The following is a 22070-nucleotide window of genomic DNA, read 5'->3' as shown; positions in this document are numbered from 1 at the left end:
AAGTATAAAAACTACAGGGTTTTTTTTAATATAAAGAAAAATGCTGTAAAAATCACAAAAAAATTCACAATTTTACCATTGCAAAATTTGGTGGATAACTTGCTTTGAAATCATTATTAGTAGTATTTATATTCTATTATATTAAAAAAATGGTTGGAATGTGTAGCAATATATTTTTACATATATATAAATTAATATCATTTGCGATTACATGCAGTATTTTGTTGTTGTTTTTCTTCAAAAATACAAAGAAAGAAAACATTTAGTCCTCTATTCGGTACCACAGTTTATTAAAGTATAAAAAGTACAGTTATTTTTTTCATTTAGAGAAAAATGCTGTAAAAATCCTAGAAAATTTTACAATTTTACCGTGAAATATATTGCTACTTTTACGTTGCACAATCCGATGGATAACTTGATTTGAAATCATTATTATTAGTATATTCTATTCTATTAAAAAAATGGTTGGAATATTTGATAAAATATTTTTGCATTTATATAAATTAACATAATTTGTGATTACATGCAGTATTTTGTCTTTTTTTTCTTCTTCCAAAATACAAAGAAAGAATACATTTAGTCCTCTATTTGGCACCACAGTTTAATAAAGTTGAAGAAGTACAGTTGTTGTTTTTTTTTTTATTTAGAGAAAAATCCTTTAAAAATCACAGAAAATGTCACAATTGTATATATATATATATATATATATATATATATATATATATATATATATATATATTTATATATATATATATATATATATATATGTATATATATATATATATATATATATATATATATATATATGAAATTAAACTGAAATTCAAGTATTTTTATACATATATATATATGTATATATATATATAAAAGAATTACTTGAATTTCAGTGAATTCTAGCTATAAATATACTCCTCCCCCCTTAACCCCGCCCCCCGGCCCACCCCGCCCACCTCAACTGCCCCCCCCCCCCCAAACGCCCACCAATCTCCCAAATTGTGAGGTCACAAGGTTGGCAAGTATGCTAAACCCGAACCGGCTACAAAGTAAACAAAAAACAGAATGCTGGACGACAGCAAAGACTTACAGTGGAGCAAAGACGGCGTCCACATCCGAACATGACATGAAAATCAACAATGTCCCCAAAAAGAAGGATTAAAAACAACTGAAATAGTCTTGATTGCTAAAACTAAGTAGATACGGGAAACATGGCTCAAAGTAAGACATGAAACTGCTACAGGAAAATACTCAAAAAAAGACAAGAACTAAGACACTACACACAGGAAAACAGCAAAAAACTCAAACTAAGTTATGCTTTAAAGTCATAACCAATTACTTTTTACTGTATACTGAGTTTCGTTTTTGTTCAAGTTTTCTCCTGGTGGTGTGCCTCTGCATTTTTTCAACACGAAAAATGTGCCTAGGCTCAAAAAAAGGGTTGAAAAATATTGCCCCTCATTAACAAAAACAATAAGAAGAAACCAACACTCGCCAGTAATTCTATACAATTTATTTATTTTATCGGACAGGATGCACACAAATGGAAGGTAGAACAATTCTGATCACAGACATGATAAATGTATGAACACCGACGATGACATTTCATTTCATTTTTATTTGCGTAATGGGAGTAGATGCGACCAGAACTGTACAATAAAACAGATTAAAATGGAGCGGGAAAAAAAAATAAAATGTGGATAAATCTGTGTGCGGAAAAATACATGAGTTTCTAAACATAGTGACTGTCTGTGCAATTAGGAGGGGTTAAACAACTTCACAATAAAAGCATACGTTACACAGGGGCCGGTTTAGGATGGAGAAATGTTTCTGCGCCAGGTAACACGAAAAAAATCCAAGCGTTGAAGTAAAACTTTATAAATGTACGGACAAGACTTTCCTTCAAACGACGACTATCCATCTGTTCTGCGGAACAGACCCTGCACGGAACACATACCACAACCGTTTATCGACACGTTTTAATTGAATGAAACAGGACAAAATAACCGTAATGAAGTCATTTGATGGTATATGCGCAATAAATCTTGACTATGTACAAAAAAAACAATATCTATTAATACATTTTGATCTTATTTACAGTTTGATGGGGTTTTATATGTCGCTTATGAGATGACTTGTATTCATTTTCTCTCTGGCTTTGATGTATTTCCCGGACTGGAAGAACATAAAGTTGTGCTAATGAGTTTACATACCCTGGGAGAATTTTGGATTTGTTCTCGACCGTGCAGCCCATTTTTCTTCAAGTGCCTCCTTGTTGTGCATTTTGAAACAGCCACGACACAATTTCTCAGAGAGTCCTGTATTTCTGTGGATTTTTCTTTGCATCTCGAACAATTTTCCCTGGCTGTTGCGGCTGAAATCTGTGCCGGTCTAAAAGAATCCCTCATATTTCCACTTCTTAATCAGTGTTTCAACACTGCTGATTGGTATTCTCGATTCCTTGGATATCTTTTTATACCCCTTTCCTGTTTTATGGAGTTTAATCACCTTTTTCTCGCAGATCCTTTTGACAATTATTTTGCCTTCCCCATGACTAAGCATTGGATGAAAGATGCCACCATTAGGCATGAGCAGAAGAAAGGTGTTTGTGTTATCATTCATATTCTCTTAAAAATGGCCAAGAAATATTAAATTCTCCCAGGGTATGTTAACTTATGAGCACGACTGTATTTAATTGATTGAGTTTTTTAAGTCATCACCTGATTATTCGTCTTTCGGTGATACAGAGAGTTCAATTTTAGGGAATTTGAACGCACCCTTTGCCCCAATGTCACTGCTGGACGACGACGACGTCGACGACAGCCTCGATTTGGGCGTGGTCAACGACACGCCCGCGCTTCCCTCCACTCCCTCTGCACTACCCTCACCGTACGTCACTTCATACGAGCCCTTGGACTTGGAACCCAGACCCCCGAAGGTCCCAAACTTCAACTTGCCTTTCTTTCCTTTGATCTTTGTTCCTTTAAGGTCGAGTGAAATATCAGCGCCCTCCCCTTCGAGGTGTCCCGAAGGGGAACGAACTGCCAGCCCACCCTCATCGCTCGTGGAGCGATGCCTTGACTTTTTGTAAAGATCCAGTGACGCAGACTTGCTTTTGGGCGAAACACTGAGTCCAGCATCACCCTCTAAATGTAACTTCCCCTCTACACTATGTACACTGAATTCTTTCGAGACCTTGCCTTTTCCACCTGTACTCAGTTCTACCTCTGATCCCCGAAGGTCACCTGCACTCCGGCCCTTTGCTTTTGATTTTCCAAAAAAATTTGGTATCTTAACCTTTATTTTTCCTTCACTTTGCCTTATTTCCGGACTAGAAGCTGCGATACTCTGTGAGCCGTGAAGCTCTCCACTAGCCGCAACCGTTCCACCACTTGCCTGGTCCTCAAAGTGGGGCAGACTAAAACCGAACCTTGGGATCTTGAGCTTTGGAAATTTCACTGTACCCTCTGGATATCGAAGGCCACCGATTGCTCTGTCGGATTCAAAACCTGACATTCTCATTTGGGGTATCTTTAAGGTCACATCCGAGCCTTCAAGGCCAAAGTCCTGACTGTTGCTAACAGAACCGTGCAAGCCGATGTTGGGGGATTTCAGCTCCTCAGATAAAGATCCATCACCTTTTACTTTTGGGGATTTGATATCAAATTCCACATCAGGAAAATGTAGTTTACCAAACAGTGGCTTTTTAACTTTTGTTCCGTGGACATTAATCTTAGGTGTATCTACATCTACGTCAATTGTTGGTGTTTCGGTCTCAAAATTAGATTTCTTTCCCTTTCCTGTGACTTTAGGAAGTTTGAATTTACCCTTTTTCCCTTTGATGTTAACATCTACATCAGGATAGGAAGCATCCACATTTCCTTTGATACTGGGACCTTCAAATTCACCCCTCGAGCCTTTGATGTCAACTGTTGGACTTTTTAAGTCCAACTCTGGTGTTTTTATTTTTCCACCAAAATGTGGTGCTGTCACATCCATATTACCTTTGAGGCCAGGACTTTTCACATTTAAATCAACTTTTGGCATTGTGATCTTTCCTCCAGGGAGCTTTAATTTAGGTCCCTTGATATTACCACTCGGGCTCCCAATGTCAACATCTGGTCCTTCTATGTCGACCTTTGGAACCTTGATATCAATATCAGCCTTTGGAACGTTGACGTCAATGTTCGGACCTTCCAGATTTGGACTTTTAAGGCCGAATTCAGGCATTTTAAATTTTGGAAAGGAAATTCCAGTCGTAGGGTTCTCAATGTGAACCTTTGGACCTTTGATATCCACTGCTGGTGCTTTGATGTCCCCTTCTATGTTTGGTACGGACACATCGATATCACCCTTGAGTTTAGAGCCTTCCATATTAAAATCCACATCGGGCATCGATATGTTTGGTCCTGAGATTTTTGGCATCTTGAATTTTGGTCCCTTGATTTTCCAACTGGGACTGTCCATGTCAACATCCGGTCCTTGGATGTCCACTTTGGGGCCTTTTATGTCTAAGTTACCTTTGGGAAGACTGACATCAACTTCAGGGCCTTGAAGGCCAACCTCGGGGACTTTGACATCAATACCTGGACCCTTGACATTTGACCCTTTGAAGCCAAATTGTGGCATTTTTATACTTGGAAGTTCAAATCCTGTCTTTGGTCCCTCAATGTCAATCTTTGGGCCTTTGATATCCACTTCTGGTGTATTTATATCTCCTTCAAAAGTTGGTACAGACACATCTACATCACCTTTGAGTTTTGGGCCTTTAAGATTGAAGTCCAGATTTGGCATACTGATGTTGGGCCCTGAAATTTTTGGCATTTTTACATTAGGTCCCTTGAGCTTCCAACTGGGACTGTTGATGTCAACATCTGGTCCTTCAATGTCCACTTTAGGTCCTTTGATATCCAAATCAGCTTTTGGAAGACTGACATCAACATTAGGGCCTTTAATGTCAACCTCTGGGACCTTGACATCAATATTAGCCTTTGGAAGGTTGACGTCAATGTCAGGGCTTTCTAGTTTTGGACTATTGAAGCCAAACTCTGGCATTTTCATTTTGGGCAATCCAAATCCAGACTTATGCCCCTTAATGTCGACATTTGAGCCTTTTATATCAATTCCTGGTGCTTCGATATCTCCTTTCATTGTTGGAACTGACACATCGACATCACCTTTGAGTTTAGGGCCTTTCATATTAAAATTTACATCGGGCATGGAGATATTTGGACCTGAGATTTTTGGCATCTTAAAATTTGGTCCCTTTATCTTCCAACTCGGACTGTCCATGTCAACATCTGGTCCTTGAATGTCCACTTTAGGGCCTTTGATGTCCAAATCAGCTTTTGGAAGATTGACATCAACGTTAGGGACGTTGACATCAATATTAGCCTTTGGAAGGTTGACGTCAATGTCAGGGCCCTCTAGTTTTGGACCCTTGAAGCCGAAACCTGGCATTTTCATTTTTGGTAATTCAAATCCACCCTTAGGCCCCTTAATGTCAACATTTGGGCCTTTTATGTCCACTCCAGGTGCTTTGATATCTCCTTCAATTGTTGGCACGGACACATCTACATCACCTTTGAGTTTAGGACCCTTCATATTGAAATCCACATCTGGCATGGATAGGCTTGGGCCTGAGATTTTTGGCATCTTAAAATTAGGCCCTTTGAGTTTCCAACTGGGACTGTCAATATCTGGTCCTTCAATGTCCACCTTTGGGCCTTTTATGTCCAAATCAGCTTTTGGAAGACTGACATCAATATTAGCCTTTGGAAGGTTGACGTCAATGTCAGGGCCCTCTAGTTTTGGACCCTTGAAACCGAAACCTGGCATTTTCATTTTGGGTAATCCAAATCCAGATTTATGCCCCTTAATGTCGACATTTGGGCCTTTTATGTCAATTCCTGGTGCATTGATATCTCCTTCAATTGTTGGCATAGACACATCTACATCACCTTTGAGTTTAGGACCCTTCATATTGAAATCCACATCTGGCATGGATAGGCTTGGGCCTGAGATTTTTGGCATCTTAAAATTAGGCCCTTTGAGTTTCCAACTGGGACTGTCAATATCTGGTCCTTCAATGTCCACCTTTGGGCCTTTTATGTCCAAATCAGCTTTTGGAAGACTGACATCAATATTAGCCTTTGGAAGGTTGACGTCAATGTCAGGGCCCTCTAGTTTTGGACCCTTGAAACCGAAACCTGGCATTTTCATTTTGGGTAATCCAAATCCAGATTTATGCCCCTTAATGTCGACATTTGGGCCTTTTATGTCAATTCCTGGTGCATTGATATCTCCTTCAATTGTTGGCATGGACACATCTACATCACCTTTGAGTTTAGGACCCTTCATATTGAAATCCACATCTGGCATGGATAGGCTTGGGCCTGAGATTTTTGGCATTTTAAAATTAGGCCCTTTGAGTTTCCAACTGGGACTGTCAATATCTGGTCCTTGAATGTCCACTTTAGGACCTTTGATGTCCAAATCAGCTTTTGGAAGATTGACATCAATATTAGGGACCTTGACGTCAATATTAGCCTTTGGAAGGTTGACGTCAATGTCAGGGCCCTCTAGTTTTGGACCCTTGAAGCCGAAACCTGGCATTTTCATTTTTGGTAATTCAAATCCACCCTTAGGCCCCTTAATGTCAACATTTGGGCCTTTTATGTCAATTCCTGGTGCGTTGATATCTCCTTCAATTGTTGGCACGGACACATCTACATCACCTTTGAGTTTAGGACCCTTCATATTGAAATCCACATCTGGCATGGATAGGCTTGGGCCTGAGATTTTTGGCATCTTAAAATTAGGCCCCTTGAGTTTCCAACTGGGACTGTCGATATCTGGTCCCTCAATGTCCACTTTAGGACCTTTGATGTCCAAATCAGCTTTTGGAAGACTGACATCAATATTAGCCTTTGGAAGGTTGACGTCAATGTCAGGCCCTTCTAGTTTAGGACCCTTGAAGCCGAAATCTGGCATTTTCATTTTTGGTAGTTCAAATCCACCCTTAGGCCCCTTAATGTCAACATTCGGGCCTTTTATGTCAATTCCTGGTGCTTTGATATCTCCTTCAATTGTTGGCACGGACACATCTACATCACCTTTGAGTTTAGGACCCTTCATATTGAAATCCACATCTGGCATGGATAGGCTTGGGCCTGAGATTTTTGGCATCTTAAAATTAGGCCCCTTGAGTTTCCAACTGGGACTGTCGATATCTGGTCCCTCAATGTCCACTTTAGGACCTTTGATGTCTAAATCAGCTTTTGGAAGACTGACATCAATATTAGCCTTTGGAAGGTTGACGTCAATGTCAGGGCCCTCTAGTTTTGGACCCTTGAAGCCGAAACCTGGCATTTTTATTTTTGGTAATTCAAATCCAGCCTTAGGCCCCTTAATGTCAACATTTGGGCCTTGTATGTCAATTCCTGGTGCTTCGATATCTCCTTCAATTGTTGGCACCGAAACATCTACATCACCTTTGAGTTTAGGACCCTTCATATTGAAATCTACATCAGGCATGGATAGGCTTGGGCCTGAGATTTTTGGCATCTTAAAATTAGGCCCCTTGAGTTTCCAACTGGGACTGTCAATATCCGGTCCTTCAATGTCCACTTTAGGACCTTTGATGTCCAAATCAGCTTTTGGAAGATTGACATCAGTATTAGGGCCTTTAATGTCAATGTCAGGGCCCTCTAGTTTTGGACCCTTGAAGCCGAAACCTGGCATTTTCATTTTTGGTAATTCAAATCCAGCCTTAGGCCCTTTAATGTCGACATTTGGGCCTTTTATGTCAATTCCTGCTGCGTTGATATCTCCCTCAATTGTTGGCACGGACACATCTACATCACCTTTGACTTTAGGACCCTTCATATTGAAATCCACATCTGGCCTGGATAGGCTTGGGCCAGAGATTTTTGGCATCTTGAAATTAGGCCCCTTGAGTTTCCAACTGGGACTGTCCATGTCAACATCTGGTCCTTGAATGTCCACCTTTGGGCTTTTGATGTTCAAATCAGCTTTCGGAAAACTGACGTCAACTTCAGGGCCTTTAAGGTCAACCTCAGGGATCTTAGCATTAATATTAGCTTTGGGAAGGTCTATATCAATGTCAGGACCCTGCAATTGTGGACTTTTGAATCCAAATTGTGGCATCTTGAATTTTGGCATTTCAAACCCAGCACTAGGTCCTTTGATGTCACCTTCTGGACCTTTGATATCAATTGAGGGTCCCTTGATATCTCCCTCAATATTTGGGACTGTCATGTTCAAATCACTTGTAATTTTAGGGCCTTTCAGATGGAAGTCCACATCTGGCATCTTGAATTTTGGCCCCTTGATCTTACTGCTGGGACTGTCAATGTCAAGATCAACATTTGCCTTGGGTAGTTTAATGTTAACATCGGGACTCTCCAACTTGGGACCTTTTACAGCAACGCCTGGTACTTTTATATCAACTTTACCTTTCTTTGGACCCCGGAATCCAAACTTCGGCATTTTGAATTTCGATTTCTTACCGCCGATTTCAGGAACTTCAAGCGTGACATCTGGGGCGTCAATTTCAGCCTTTGGTAATTGTATGTTTCCTTCAATGTCACCCTTGAATTTTGGGAGGTTTATGTCAACTTCTGGTCCTTCTAGTTTGGGACCTTTGACGCCAAAATCTGGCATTTTTATCTTCGATAAGTCAAATCCACTCTTTGTCCCTTGAATGTCAACTTTGGGGCCTTTGATGTCCAGTTCTGGCCCTTTTAAGTCTCCCTCAATACTTGGCACTGACACAGCTGCACCACCTTTGCCTTTAGGACCTTTTAGATGAAAATCCACATCTGGCAAAGTGATGTTTGGTCCTGAAAGTTTTGGTATCTTTAATTTTGACCCCTTGATCTTACCACTGTCAATGTCAACATTTGGTCCAGTGATGTCCAAATCAGTTTTTGGAAGACTGAGATCAACCCCAGGGACGTTCACATCAATATTAGCCCGAGGAAGGTCCACATCAATGTCTGGACCTTCAAGCTTTGTACCTTTGAAACCAAATTGGGGCATTTTTATTTTTGGTAATTCGAATCCTGTCTTCGGTCCCTTGATGTCAACATTTGGGCCTTTGATATCTAATTCTGGTGCGTTTATTTCTCCTTCAATGGTTGGTACTGACACATCTACATTACCTTTAAGTTTTGGGCCTTTAATATCTAGGTCTAGGTTTGGCATGGAGATGTTGGGGCCCGATATTTTTGGCATCTTAAAATTAGGCCCCTTGAGCTTCCAACTGGGACTGTCGATATCTGGTCCTTCAATGTCCACTTTAGGACCTTTGATGTCCAAATCAGCTTTTGGAAGACTGACATCAATATTAGCCTTTGGAAGGTTGACGTCAATGTCAGGACCTTCTAGTTTAGGACCCTTGAAGCCGAAATCTGGCATTTTCATTTTTGGTAATTCAAATCCAGCTTTAGGCCCCTTAATGTCAACATTCGGGCCTTTTATGTCAATTCCTGGTGCTTTGATATCTCCTTCAATTGTTGGCACGGACACATCTACATCACCTTTGAGTTTAGGGCTTTTCATATTGAAATCCACATCTGGCATGGATAGGCTTGGGCCTGAGATTTTTGGCATCTTAAAATTAGGCCCCTTGAGTTTCCAACTGGGACTGTCCATGTCAACATCTGGTCCTTGAATGTCCACCTTTGGGCCTTTGATGTCCAAATCAGCTTTTGGAAGCTTGACATCAACATCAGGAACTTTGACATCAATATTACCCTGAGGAAGATCAACATCAATGTCCGGACCTTCGAGCTTTGGACCTTTGAAACCAAATTGGGGCATTTTTATTTTTGGAAATTCAAATCCGGTCTTCGGTCCCTTAATGTCAACATTTGGGCCTTTGATATCCACTTCTGGTGCATTTATTTCTCCTTCAATAGTTGGTACTGACACATCGACATCACCTTTAAGTTTTGGGCCTTTAAGATTGAAGTCTAGGTTTGGCATGGTGATGTTGGGGCCTGATATTTTTGGCATCTTAAAGTTAGGCCCCTTGAGCTTCCAATTGGGACTGTCGATATCTGGTCCTTCAATGTCCACTTTAGGACCTTTGATGTCCAAATCAGCTTTTGGAAGATTGACATCAATATTAGGGCCTTTAATGTCAATGTCAGGGGCCTCTAGTTTTGGACCCTTGAAGCCGAAATCTGGCATCTTCATTTTTGGTAATTCAAATCCAGCCTTAGGCCCCTTAATGTCAACATTTGGGCCTTTTATGTCAATTCCTGGTGCTTTGATATCTCCTTCAATTGTTGGCACTGACACATCTACATCACTTTTGAATTTAGGGCTTTTCATATTGAAATCCACATCTGGCATGGATATGCTTGGGCCTGAGATTTTTGGCATCTTAAAATTAGGTCCTTTAAACTTCCAACTGGGACTGTCAATATCTGGTCCTTGAATGTCCACCTTTGGGCCTTTTATGTCCAAATCAGCTTTTGGAAGACTGACATCAACCTCAGGAACCTTGACATCAATATTACCCTGAGGAAGGTCCACATCAATGTCCGGACCTTCGAGCTTTGAACCTTTGACACCAAATTGGGGCATTTTCATTTTTGGTAATTCAAATCCAGTCTTCGGACCCTTAATGTCAACTTTTGGGGCTTTGATATCCACTTCTGGAGCATTTATTTCTCCTTCAACAGTTGGTACTGACACATCTAAATCACCTTTAAGTTTTGGGCCTTTAAGATTGAAGTCTAAGTTTGGCATGGTGATGTTGGGTCCTGATATTTTTGGCATCTTAAAGTTAGGCCCCTTGAGCTTCCAACTGGGACTGTCGATATCTGGTCCTTCAATGTCCACTTTAGGACCTTTGATGTCCAAGTCAGCTTTTGGAAGATTAACATCAACATTAGGGCCTTTAATGTCAATGTCAGGGCCCTCTAGTTTAGGACCCTTGAAGCCGAAATCTGGCATTTTCATTTTTGGTAATTCAAATCCGCCCTTAGGCCCCTTAATGTCAACATTTGGGCCTTTTATGTCAATTCCTGGTGCGTTGATATCTCCTTCAATTGTTGGCACTGACACATCTACATCACCTTTGAGTTTAGGGCTTTTCATATTGAAATCCACATCTGGCATGGATAGGCTTGGGCCCGAAATTTTTGGCATCTTAAAATTAGGTCCTTTAAACTTCCAACTGGGACTGTCAATATCTGGTCCTTGAATGTCCACCTTTGGGCCTTTTATGTCCAAATCAGCTTTTGGAAGACTGACATCAACCTCAGGAACCTTGACATCAATATTACCCTGAGGAAGGTCCACATCAATGTCCGGACCTTCGAGCTTTGAACCTTTGAAACCAAATTGGGGCATTTTCATTTTTGGTAATTCAAATCCAGCTTTAGACCCCTTAATGTCAACTTTTGGGCCTTTTATGTCAATTCCTGGAGCGTTGATATCTCCTTCAATAGTTGGTACTGACACATCTACATCACCTTTAAGTTTTGGGCCTTTAAGATGGAAGTCTAGGTTTGGCATGGTGATGTTGGGGCCTGATATTTTTGGCATCTTAAAGTTAGGCCCCTTAAGCTTCCAACTGTGACTGTCGATATCTGGTCCGTCAATGTCCACTTTAGGGCCTTTGATGTCCAAATCAGCTTTTGGAAGATTGACATCAACATTAGGGCCTTTAATGTCCACCTCTGGGACCTTGACATCAATACTAGCCTTTGGAAGGTTGACGTCAATGTCAGGGCCCTCTAGTTTCGGACCCTTGAAGCCGAAATCTGGCATTGTCATTTTTGGTAACTCAAATCCAGTCTTTGATCCCTTAATGTCAACTTTTGGGCCTTTGATATCCACTTCTGGTGCATTTATTTCTCCTTCAATAGTTGGTACTGACACATCTACATCACCTTTAAGTTTTGGGCCTTTAAGATGAAAGTCCAGGTTTGGCATGGTGATGTTGGGGCCTGATATTTTTGGCATCTTAAAGTTAGGCCCCTTGAGCTTCCAACTGGGACTGTCGATATCTGGTCCTTCAATGTCCACTTTAGGTCCTTTGATGTCCAAATCAGCCTTTGGAAGGTTGACATCAATGTCAGGGCCCTCTAGTTTTGGACCCTTGAAGCCAAAATCTGGCATTTTCATTTTTGGTAATTCAAATCCAGCTTTAGGCCCCTTGATGTCAACTTTTGGGCCTTTTATGTCAATTCCTGGTGCGTTGATGTCTCCTTCAATTGTTGGCACTGACACATCTATATCACCTTTGAGTTTAGGGCTTTTCATATTGAAATCCACATCTGGCATGGATATGCTTGGGCCTGAAATTTTTGGCATCTTAAAATTAGGTCCTTTAAACTTCCAACTGGAACTGTCAATGTCTGGTCCTTGAATGTCCACCTTTGGGCCTTTGATGTCCAAATCAGCTTTTGGAAGACTGACATCAACCTCAGGAACCTTGACATCAATATTACCCTGAGGAAGGTCCACATCAATGTCCGGACCTTCGATCTTTGAACCTTTGAAACCAAATTGGGGCATTTTCATTTTTGGTAATTCAAATCCAGCCTTAGGCCCCTTAATGTCAACATTTGGGCCTTTTATGTCTAATCCTGGTGCGTTGATATCTCCTTCGATAGTTGGTACTGACACATCTACATCACCTTTAAGTTTTGGGCCTTTGAGATTGAAGTCTAGGTTTGGCATGGTGATGTTCGGGCCTGATATTTTTGGCATCTTAAAGTTAGGCCCCTTGAGCTTCCAACTGGGACTGTCGATATCTGGTCCTTCAATGTCCACTTTAGGACCTTTGATGTCCAAATCAGCTTTTGGAAGACTGACATCAATATTAGCCTTTGGAAGGTTGACGTCAATGTCAGGGCCCTCTAGTTTTGGACCCTTGAAGCCGAAACCTGGCATTTTCATTTTTGGTAATTCAAATCCAGCTTTAGGCCCCTTAATGTCAACTTTTGGGCCTTTTATGTCAATTCCTGGTGCGTTGATATCTCCTTCAATTGTTGGCACCGACACATCTATATCACCTTTGAGTTTAGGGCTTTTCATATTGAAATCCACATCTGGCATGGATATGCTCGGGCCTGAAATTTTTGGCATTTTGAAATTAGGTCCTTTAAACTTCCAACTGGAACTGTCAATGTCTGGTCCTTCAATGTCCACCTTAGGGCCTTTGATGTCCAAATCAGCTTTTGGAAGATTGACATCAACATTAGCGCCTTTAATATCAACCTCTGGGACCTTGACATCAATATTAGCCTTTGGAAGGTTGACGTCAATGTCAGGGCCCTCTAGTTTTGGACCCTTGAAGCCGAAATCTGGCATTTTCATTTTTGGTAATTCAAATCCAGTCTTCGGTCCCTTAATGTCAACTTTTGGGCCTTTGATATCCACTTCTGGTGCGTTTATTTCTCCTTCAATAGTTGGTACTGACACATCTACATCACCTTTAAGTTTTGGGCCTTTAAGATGGAAGTCTAGGTTTGGCATGGTGATGTTGGGGCCTGATATTTTTGGCATTTTAAAGTTAGGCCCCTTGAGCTTCCAACTGGGACTGTCGATATCTGGTACTTCAATGTCCACTTTAGGACCTTTGATGTCCAAATCAGCTTTCGGCAGATTGATATCAACTTCTGGACCTTGAATATCAACATCAGGCATATTGACATCAATATTAGCCTTTGGAAGGTTGACATCAATGTCAGGCCCCTCTAGTTTCGGACCTTTGAAGCCTAAATCTGGCATTTTCATTTTTGGTAATTCAAATCCAGCCTTAGGTCCCTTAATGTCAACATTTGGGCCTTTAATGTCCACTCCTGGTGCTTTGATATCTCCTTCAATTGTTGGCACGGACACATCTACATCACCTTTGAGTTTAGGACCCTTCATATTGAAATCCACATCAGGCATGGAGATATGTGGGCCCGAAATTTTTGGCATCTTGAATTTTGGTCCTTTGATCTTACCACTTGAAGTGTCAATGTCCAAATCTGGTCCTTTGATGTCCAGTTTTGGAGCTTCAATGTCAACGTCGGGGACCTTGATGGAAATATCACTCTTCGGAAGTTTCACAGCCACTTCAGGACCCTCCGGTTTTGAGCTTTTAAATCCAAATTCTGGCATTTTGAATTTAGGTAATCCAAAACCAATTGAAGGACCTTTTGCATCAACTTTTTTACCTTTGATATCAAGTTCTGGTGCTTTTATGTCTCCCTCGATGTTTGGTACTGACACATCTAGATCACCTTTGACTTTTGGGCCTTTTAGATTGAAATTCACATCTGGTAGAGATATGTGAGGTCCTGTAAGTTTTGGCATCTTAAACTTAGTTCCTTTGATCTTACCACTAGGACTGGGGATGTCAACATGCCCCTTAATGTCAGCACTTGGACCTTTAATATCAATTTCTGGTGCTTTGATATCTCCCTCAACAGTTGGTAATGACACATCTACATCTCCTTTGACCTTGGGGCCTTTCAGATGTAAGTCCACATTGGGCATGGAGATGTTAGGTCCTGAGATTTTTGGCATCTTTAGTTTAGGTCCCTTTATCTTCCAACCGGGAGTGTCAATGTCAACATCAAGTGTTTCGATATCCAATTTTGGACTTTTAAAGTCCAAATCAGCTTTGGGCAGATTAATGTCAACGTCTGGGCTGTGAATGCCTACATCGGGAATTTTGACATCAATGTTAGCCTTGGGTAGGTTTATGTCAACATCTGGACCCTCAATTTTAGGTCCTTTAAAGCCAAACTCTGGCATTTTGAATTTTGGCAATCCAAAACCAACATTAGGTCCTTTCAAGTCTGCTTTTGGACCTTTGATATCCAATCCTGGTGCGTTTATATCTCCTTGAATAGTTGGTACATCTACATCTCCTTTGACCTTTGGGCCTTTCAGTTTGAAGTCCATATCGGGCATGGAGATGTTTGGTGCTGAGATTTTTGGCATATTTAATTTAGGTCCTTTAATCTTCCAACCGGTACTGTCCATGTCAACATCCGGTGTTTCGATATCCAATTTTGGGCCTTTGATATCCAAGTCAGCTTTTGGCAGATTGATGTCAAATTCTGGGCCTTGAATGTCAACATCAGGGACTTTGACATCAATATTAGCTTTGGGGAGGTTTATGTCAACGTCTGGACCTTCCAGTTTAGGTCCTTTAATACCAAATCCTGGCATTTTAAATTTCGGCAACTCAAATCCAGTGCTAGGGCCCTTAATGTCAACTTTGGCACCTTTTAGTTCAACTTCTGGTGCTTTGATATCTCCTTCGACAGTTGGTACAGAGACATCTACATCACCTTTGACCTTTGGGCCTTTAAGTTTGAAGTCCACATTGGGCATGGAGATGTTGGGTGCTGAGATTTTTGGCATATTTAATTTAGGTCCTTTAATCTTCCAACTGCTACTGTCCATGTCAACATCCGGTGTTTCGATATCCAATTTTGGACCTTTAATATCCAAATCAGCTTTCGGCAGATTGATGTCAAATCCTGGGCCTTGAATGTCAACATCAGGGACTTTGACATCAATGTTAGCTTTGGGGAGGTTTATGTCAACGTCTGGACCCTCCAGTTTAGGTCCTTTAACACCAAATCCTGGCATTTTAAATTTTGGCAACTCAAATCCAGTGCTAGGGCCCTTAATGTCAACTTTGGCACCTTTTAGTTCAACTTCTGGCGCTTTGATATCTCCTTCGACAGTTGGTACAGAGACATCTAAATCCCCTTTGACCTTTGGGCCTTTAAGTTTGAAGTCCATATTGGGCATGGAGATGTTAGGTGCTGAGATTTTTGGCATATTTAATTTAGGTCCTTTAATCTTCCAACTGCTACTGTCCATGTCAACATCTGGTGTTTCGATATCCAATTTTGGGCCTTTGATATCCAAGTCAGCTTTCGGCAGATTGATGTCAAATTCTGGGCCTTGAATGTCAACATCAGGGACTTTGACATCAATGTTAGCTTTGGGGAGGTTTATGTCAACGTCTGGACCTTCCAGTTTAGGTCCTTTAATACCAAATCCTGGCATTTTAAATTTCGGCAACTCAAATCCAGTGCTAGGGCCCTTAATGTCAACTTTGGCACCTTTTAGTTCAACTTCTGGTGCTTTGATATCTCCTTCGACAGTTGGTACAGAGACATCTAAATCCCCTTTGACCTTTGGGCCTTTAAGTTTGAAGTCCACATTGGGCATGGAAATGTTGGGTGCTGAGATTTTTGGCATATTTAATTTAGGTCCTTTAATCTTCCAACTGCTACTGTCCATGTCAACTTCTGGTGTTTCGATATCCAATTTTGGACCTTTAATATCCAAGTCAGCTTTTGGCAGATTGATGTCAAATTCTGGGCCTTGAATGTCAACATCAGGGACTTTGACATCAATGTTGGCTTTAGGGAGGTTTAAGTCAACGTCTGGACCCTCCAGTTTAGGTCCTTTAACACCAAATCCTGGCATTTTAAATTTCGGCAACTCAAATCCAGTACTAGGGCCCTTAATGTCAACTTTGGCTCCTTTTAGTTCAACTTCTGGTGCTTTGATATCTCCTTCGATAGTTGGTACAGAGACATCTACATCACCTTTGACTTTCGGACCTTTCAGTTTGAAGTCCATATTGGGCATGGAGATGTTTGGTGCTGAGATTTTTGGCATATTTAATTTAGGTCCTTTAATCTTCCAACCGGTACTGTCCATGTCAACATCTGGTTTTTCGATGTCCAATTTTGGACCTTTCATATCCAAATCACCTTTCGGCAGATTGATGTCAAATTCTGGTCCTTGGATGTCAACATCAGGGACTTTGACATCAATGTTAGCTTTGGGGAGGTTTATGTCAACGTCTGGACCCTCAAGTTTAGTTCCTTTAACACCAAATCCTGGCATTTTAAATTTCGGCAACTCAAATCCAGTACTAGGGCCCTTAATGTCAACTTTGGCACCTTTTAGTTCAACTTCTGGTGCTTTGATATCTCCTTCGATTGTTGGTACAGAGACATCTACATCACCTTTGACTTTCGGACCTTTCAGTTTGAAGTCCATATTGGGCATGGAGATGTTTGGTGCTGAGATTTTTGGCATATTTAATTTAGGTCCTTTAATCTTCCAACCGGTACTGTCCATGTCAACATCTGGTGTTTCGATATCCAATTTTGGACCTTTAATATCCACATCAGCTTTCGGCAGATTGATGTCAAATTCTGGTCCTTGAATGTCAACATCAGGGACTTTGACATCAATGTTCGCTTTGGGGAGGTTTATGTTAACATCTGGACCCTCAAGTTTAGGTCCTTTAACACCAAATCCTGGCATTTTAAATTTTGACAACTCAAATCCAGTGCTAGGGCCCTTAATGTCAACTTTGGCACCTTTTAGTTCAACTTCTGGTGCTTTGATATCGCCTTCGACAGTTGGTACAGAGACATCTACATCACCTTTGACTTTCGGACCTTTCAGTGTGAAGTCCATATTGGGCATGGAGATGTTTGGTGCTGATATTTTTGGCATATTTATTTTCGGTCCTTTAATCTTCCAACCGGTACTGTCCATGTCAACATCTGGTGTTTCGATATCCAATTTTGGACCTTTAATATCCAAATCAGCTTTTGGCAGATTGATGTCAAATTCTGGGCCTTTAATGTCAACATCTGGGACTTTGACATCAATGTTTGCTTTAGGGAGGTTTATGTCAACGTCTGGACCCTCCAGTTTAGGTCCTTTAACACCAAATCCTGGCATTTTAAATTTCGGCAACTCAAATCCAGTACTAGGGCCCTTAATGTCAACTTTGGCTCCTTTTAGTTCAACTTCTGGTGCTTTGATATCTCCTTCGACAGTTGGTACAGAGACATCTACATCACCTTTGACCTTTGGGCCTTTCAGTTTGAAGTCCATACTGGGCATGGAGATGTTTGGTGCTGAGATTTTTGGCATATTTAATTTAGGTCCTCTAATCTTCCAACCGGTACTGTCCATGTCAACATCTGGTGTTTCGATATCCAATTTTGGACCTTTAATATCCAAATCAGCTTTCGGCTGATTGATGTCAAATTCTGGGCCTTGAATGCCAACATCAGGGACTTTGACATCAATGTTAACTTTGGGGAGGTTTATGTCAACGTCTGGACCCTCCAGCTTGGGTCCTTTAACACCAAATCCTGGCATTTTAAATTTCGGGAACTCAATTCCAGTGTTAGGGCCTTTAATATCCACTTTGGCACTTTTTAGTTCAACTTCTGGTGCTTTGATATCTCCTTCGACAGTTGGTACAGAGACATCTACATCACCTTTGACTTTCGGACCTTTCAGTTTGAAATCCATATTGGGCATGGAGATGTTTGGTCCTGAGATGTTTGGCATATTTATTTTAGGTCCTTTAATCTTCCAACTGGACCTGTCCATTTCAACGTCAGGTGTTTCAATATCCACTTTTGGACCTTTAATGTCCAAATCAGCTTTTGGCAGATTGATGTCAAATTCTGGGCCTTGAATGTCTACATCAGGAACCTTGACATCAATATCAGCTTTGGGGAGGTTTATCTTAACATCTGGACCCTCCAGTTTAGGTCCTTTAACACCAAATCCTGGCATTTTAAATTTCGGTAACTCAAATCCAGTGTTAGGGCCCTTAATGTCAACTTTGGCACCTTTTAGTTCAACTTCTGGTGCTCTGATATCTCCTTCGACAGTTGGTACAGAGACATTTACATCACCTTTGACTTTCGGACCTTTCAGTTTGAAGTCCGTACTGGGCATGGAGATGTTTGGTGCTGAGATTTTGGGCATATTTAGTTTAGGTCCTTTAATCTTCCAACCGGTACTGTCCATGTCAACATCTGGTGTTTCGATGTCCAATTTTGGACCTTTAATATCCAAATCAGCTTTCGGCAGATCGATATCAAATTCTGAGCCTCGGATCTCCACATCAGGTATCCCGACATCAATATTAGCCTTGGGGAGATTTATGTCGACATCAGGACCAGTGACTTTCGAACCCTTTAAGCCAAATTTTGGCATTTTGACTTTTGGTAAATCAAATCCAGTCTTAGGCCCCTTAATGTCAATGTTGGCACCTTGTAGTTCAACTTCTGGGGCTTTGATATCTCCTTCAATTGTTGGTAATGACACATCTACTTTACCTTTGATGTTAGATTCTTTCAGATGTAAATCCACATTGGGCGTGGAGATGCTTGGTCCTGTGATTTTACCCGTCTGGAATTTTGGTCCCTTGATTTTCCCACCCGCCTCAATGTCAACATCTTGCGCTCCGATGTCCAATTTTGGGCCTTTGATGTCCAAATCGCCTTTTGGTACTTTTATATCCCCCTCAAAAGTTGGTACTGACACACCACCTTTGAACTTAGAGCCTTTCAGATCCACAGTTGGCATGGTGACATTAATTCCTGAGGTTTTCGGCATCTTGAATTCAGGTCCTTTGATCTTCCAACCTTGACTGTCTATGTCAACGTCTGGTCCTTTAGTATGAAATTCAGGGCCTTCAATATCAACCTCTGGGACTTTGCCCTCAATATTAGCCTTTGGAAGGTTCACATGAATGTCTGGGCCCTCCTGTTTTGAACCTTTCAAACCGAATTCTGGCATTTTCATTTTTGGAAATTCGATTCCAGTAGTCGATCCCTTAATGTCAACTTTTGAGCCTTTTATACCAATTTTGGGAGCTTTTATATCGCCTTCAATATGTGGTACTGACACATCTACGTCACCTTTGAGTTCAGGGCTTTTTAGGTTTAATTCCACATTTGGCATGTCAATGCTCGGTCCTGAAACGTCAGCTTTGGTTATATTTAAACTAACCTTTGCACCTTTTCTGTCTTGGCCTTCAGTATTTGTCTCTATCTTTGGAGTCGCCACATCAAAAGTTGACCCCTTCGTTGCAAATGATGTTACATTTATCTGAGGTGATTTAAAATCCCCCTTTTTCCCCTCAATAGTCATTTCTGGACCTTTAACATATTTGCTCTCGGTGACTTTTGTTTGCATAGTGAACTTGGTGTTTCCAGAAGGACCTTTTAAGTCGCTTCCAGTATTTCCGTAACCTCCACTCATTGAGACCTTTGGAATGTGAACGGTGCCTGATCCCTCTGCATGTGGGTGAGTGACAGTAACTTCGGGTAACCTCACCTTTGCCCCGTCACCTATCTGTGTCTTACCTATGGATGTTACAAAAATTGACCTGCCTTTTTCTGGTACAGACCCTCCGTTTTCGTTGTCTGTCGTGAATACCTCACTACTTCCCATACCTCCCATTGAAACATGCCCAGTCCCAGTGTTTACGTTTCCCCCTAGTTTGTAAGAGAAAACCCCTCCTTCAGCTCCCACGTCACCAGAAGGACTGCCATGTGACAACTTTAAATGAGGCGAGCCAGCCCCTGATTCTTGCCTTTGCCCTTTGAACTCTGGGCCTGAAAGCTCCAGTTGCTCACTGATGCCGGTCGGCATGTCCACGGTGTAGGTGGTGATACGGCGGGTGATCGTTGTTATCGTGCTGCCGTCACTACTTGTGCTGCTGTGCCGTTCTGTGCGCACATCCACTCCGTCTCCGAGTTCTTCAGACTTGAGCCTTGGTTTGATCTTCTTTGTGTAAATCCTTTTGTAGTCCTCATCATCACCGCCCTGTTTAGAGAAAAATAACACAAAGTGAGAGAACGTATTGATTTAAAAAATATTAAGTAGCAAATACTATGTTCGGATACCTTAGGTCAGACCTAATTATCAATCAATCAATCAATCAATGTTTACTTATATAGCCCTAAATCACTAGTGTCTCAAAGGGCTGCACAAACCACCACGACATCCTCGGTAGGCCCACATAAGGGCAAGGAAAACTCACACCCAGTGGGACATCGGTGACAATAATGACCCAGTGGGACATCGGTGACAATAATGACCCAGTGGGACGTCGGTGACAATGATGACTATGAGAACCTTAGAGAGGAGGAAAGCAATGGATGTCGAGCGGGTCTAACATGATACTGTGAAAGTTCAATAATTAATGCCTGAAATGTGGGAGTCAGGGTCAGACGCAGAAGGAGATTTTTATAACAAAGTTAAAAAACTTAGTGATCTATCAAATATATCAGATTGTAGGTGTTTTGTGTTTTTTACCCTTCGAATTCATATTTTGCTGGGTTTGTTGCAATTTTGTTGCGTTTCACTTGATTCTAAAATATGTCAATCAACAGGGGGTGTGCCGTTCGTATGTTGTCAATATTCATTGTTTTATTGTTCATAGTTAAATTTCATAAATGGGCTTGTAAGGTAAAGTTTCATACCTGACAAGTTGTGAGAATAAATATGTAAATATTATCAGACAACTTTTATGCTTAAGGGCCATTGCTATAATTATTGTCAATTGTGCTGAAGTCGTATTTTTCTTTGTCTGTGCAAAGCTGGAAATCCAAAAGATTGCAAGACAGTCTTGTATCAGTGTCTGTGTCCAGGAAGGGTTGATTGATTGATTGATTGATTGATTGATTGATTGATTGATTGATTGATTGATTGATTGATTGATTGATTGAAACTTTTATTAGTAGATTGCACAGTACAGTACATATTCCGTCCAATTGACCACTAAATGGTAACACCCGAATAAGTTTTTCAACTTGTTTAAGTCGGGGTCCACGTTAATCAATTCATGGTAGGGCCTGCTGACTGTGACGCAGACAGAGCAGAGACACGGCAATATCACCAGTTTCAACACATTTGCATGTATTGTATAATCATATATAGTGTTTAACTGGAGCTGTCAAGACTAGCACCATTCCCTCAGCAAATGCTTCAGTGATGTAACCAGGGACCTCCCAAATAAATAGAGGAAGGACGTGGGCTAGACTTTAGAGCGAAGTTTGGATCTGTAACCAGAGTACAGCCCAAATAACATCTTTCCTCAATTAAGCAAAGTTTAACTCTGTCTCTGCATGATTCCTTGCTTCTTGTCTGTTTTAATAGATGTTTGAACCTGACACAAGTTGACGACGTCACGCTAACATTACGTCACAACTCTTTTGAAGGCTACAGAACCAAGG

General features: G+C 41.1%; 1 protein-coding gene across 1 annotated transcript in view; it reads right to left on the bottom strand.

Moving 5' to 3' along the window:
* Nucleotides 1-1492: 1492 nt before the first annotated feature.
* Nucleotides 1493-22070, bottom strand: part of ahnak (AHNAK nucleoprotein) — a 59904-nt gene continuing 39326 nt past the window's right edge. The window contains exon 6 of the mRNA XM_061900324.1: nucleotides 1493-20658. Coding sequence (XP_061756308.1) covers nucleotides 2719-20658 — 17940 coding nt within the window. The 3' untranslated portion in view covers nucleotides 1493-2718. The remainder of the gene's footprint in view (nucleotides 20659-22070) is intronic.

Source organism: Nerophis ophidion, linkage group LG05, assembly GCF_033978795.1.
Source record: "Nerophis ophidion isolate RoL-2023_Sa linkage group LG05, RoL_Noph_v1.0, whole genome shotgun sequence".
NCBI classification, from domain to species: Eukaryota; Metazoa; Chordata; class Actinopteri; order Syngnathiformes; family Syngnathidae; genus Nerophis; species Nerophis ophidion.
Note: the sequence above shows the minus strand (reverse complement) of the source record. Positions and strands in the feature narration are given on the sequence as shown.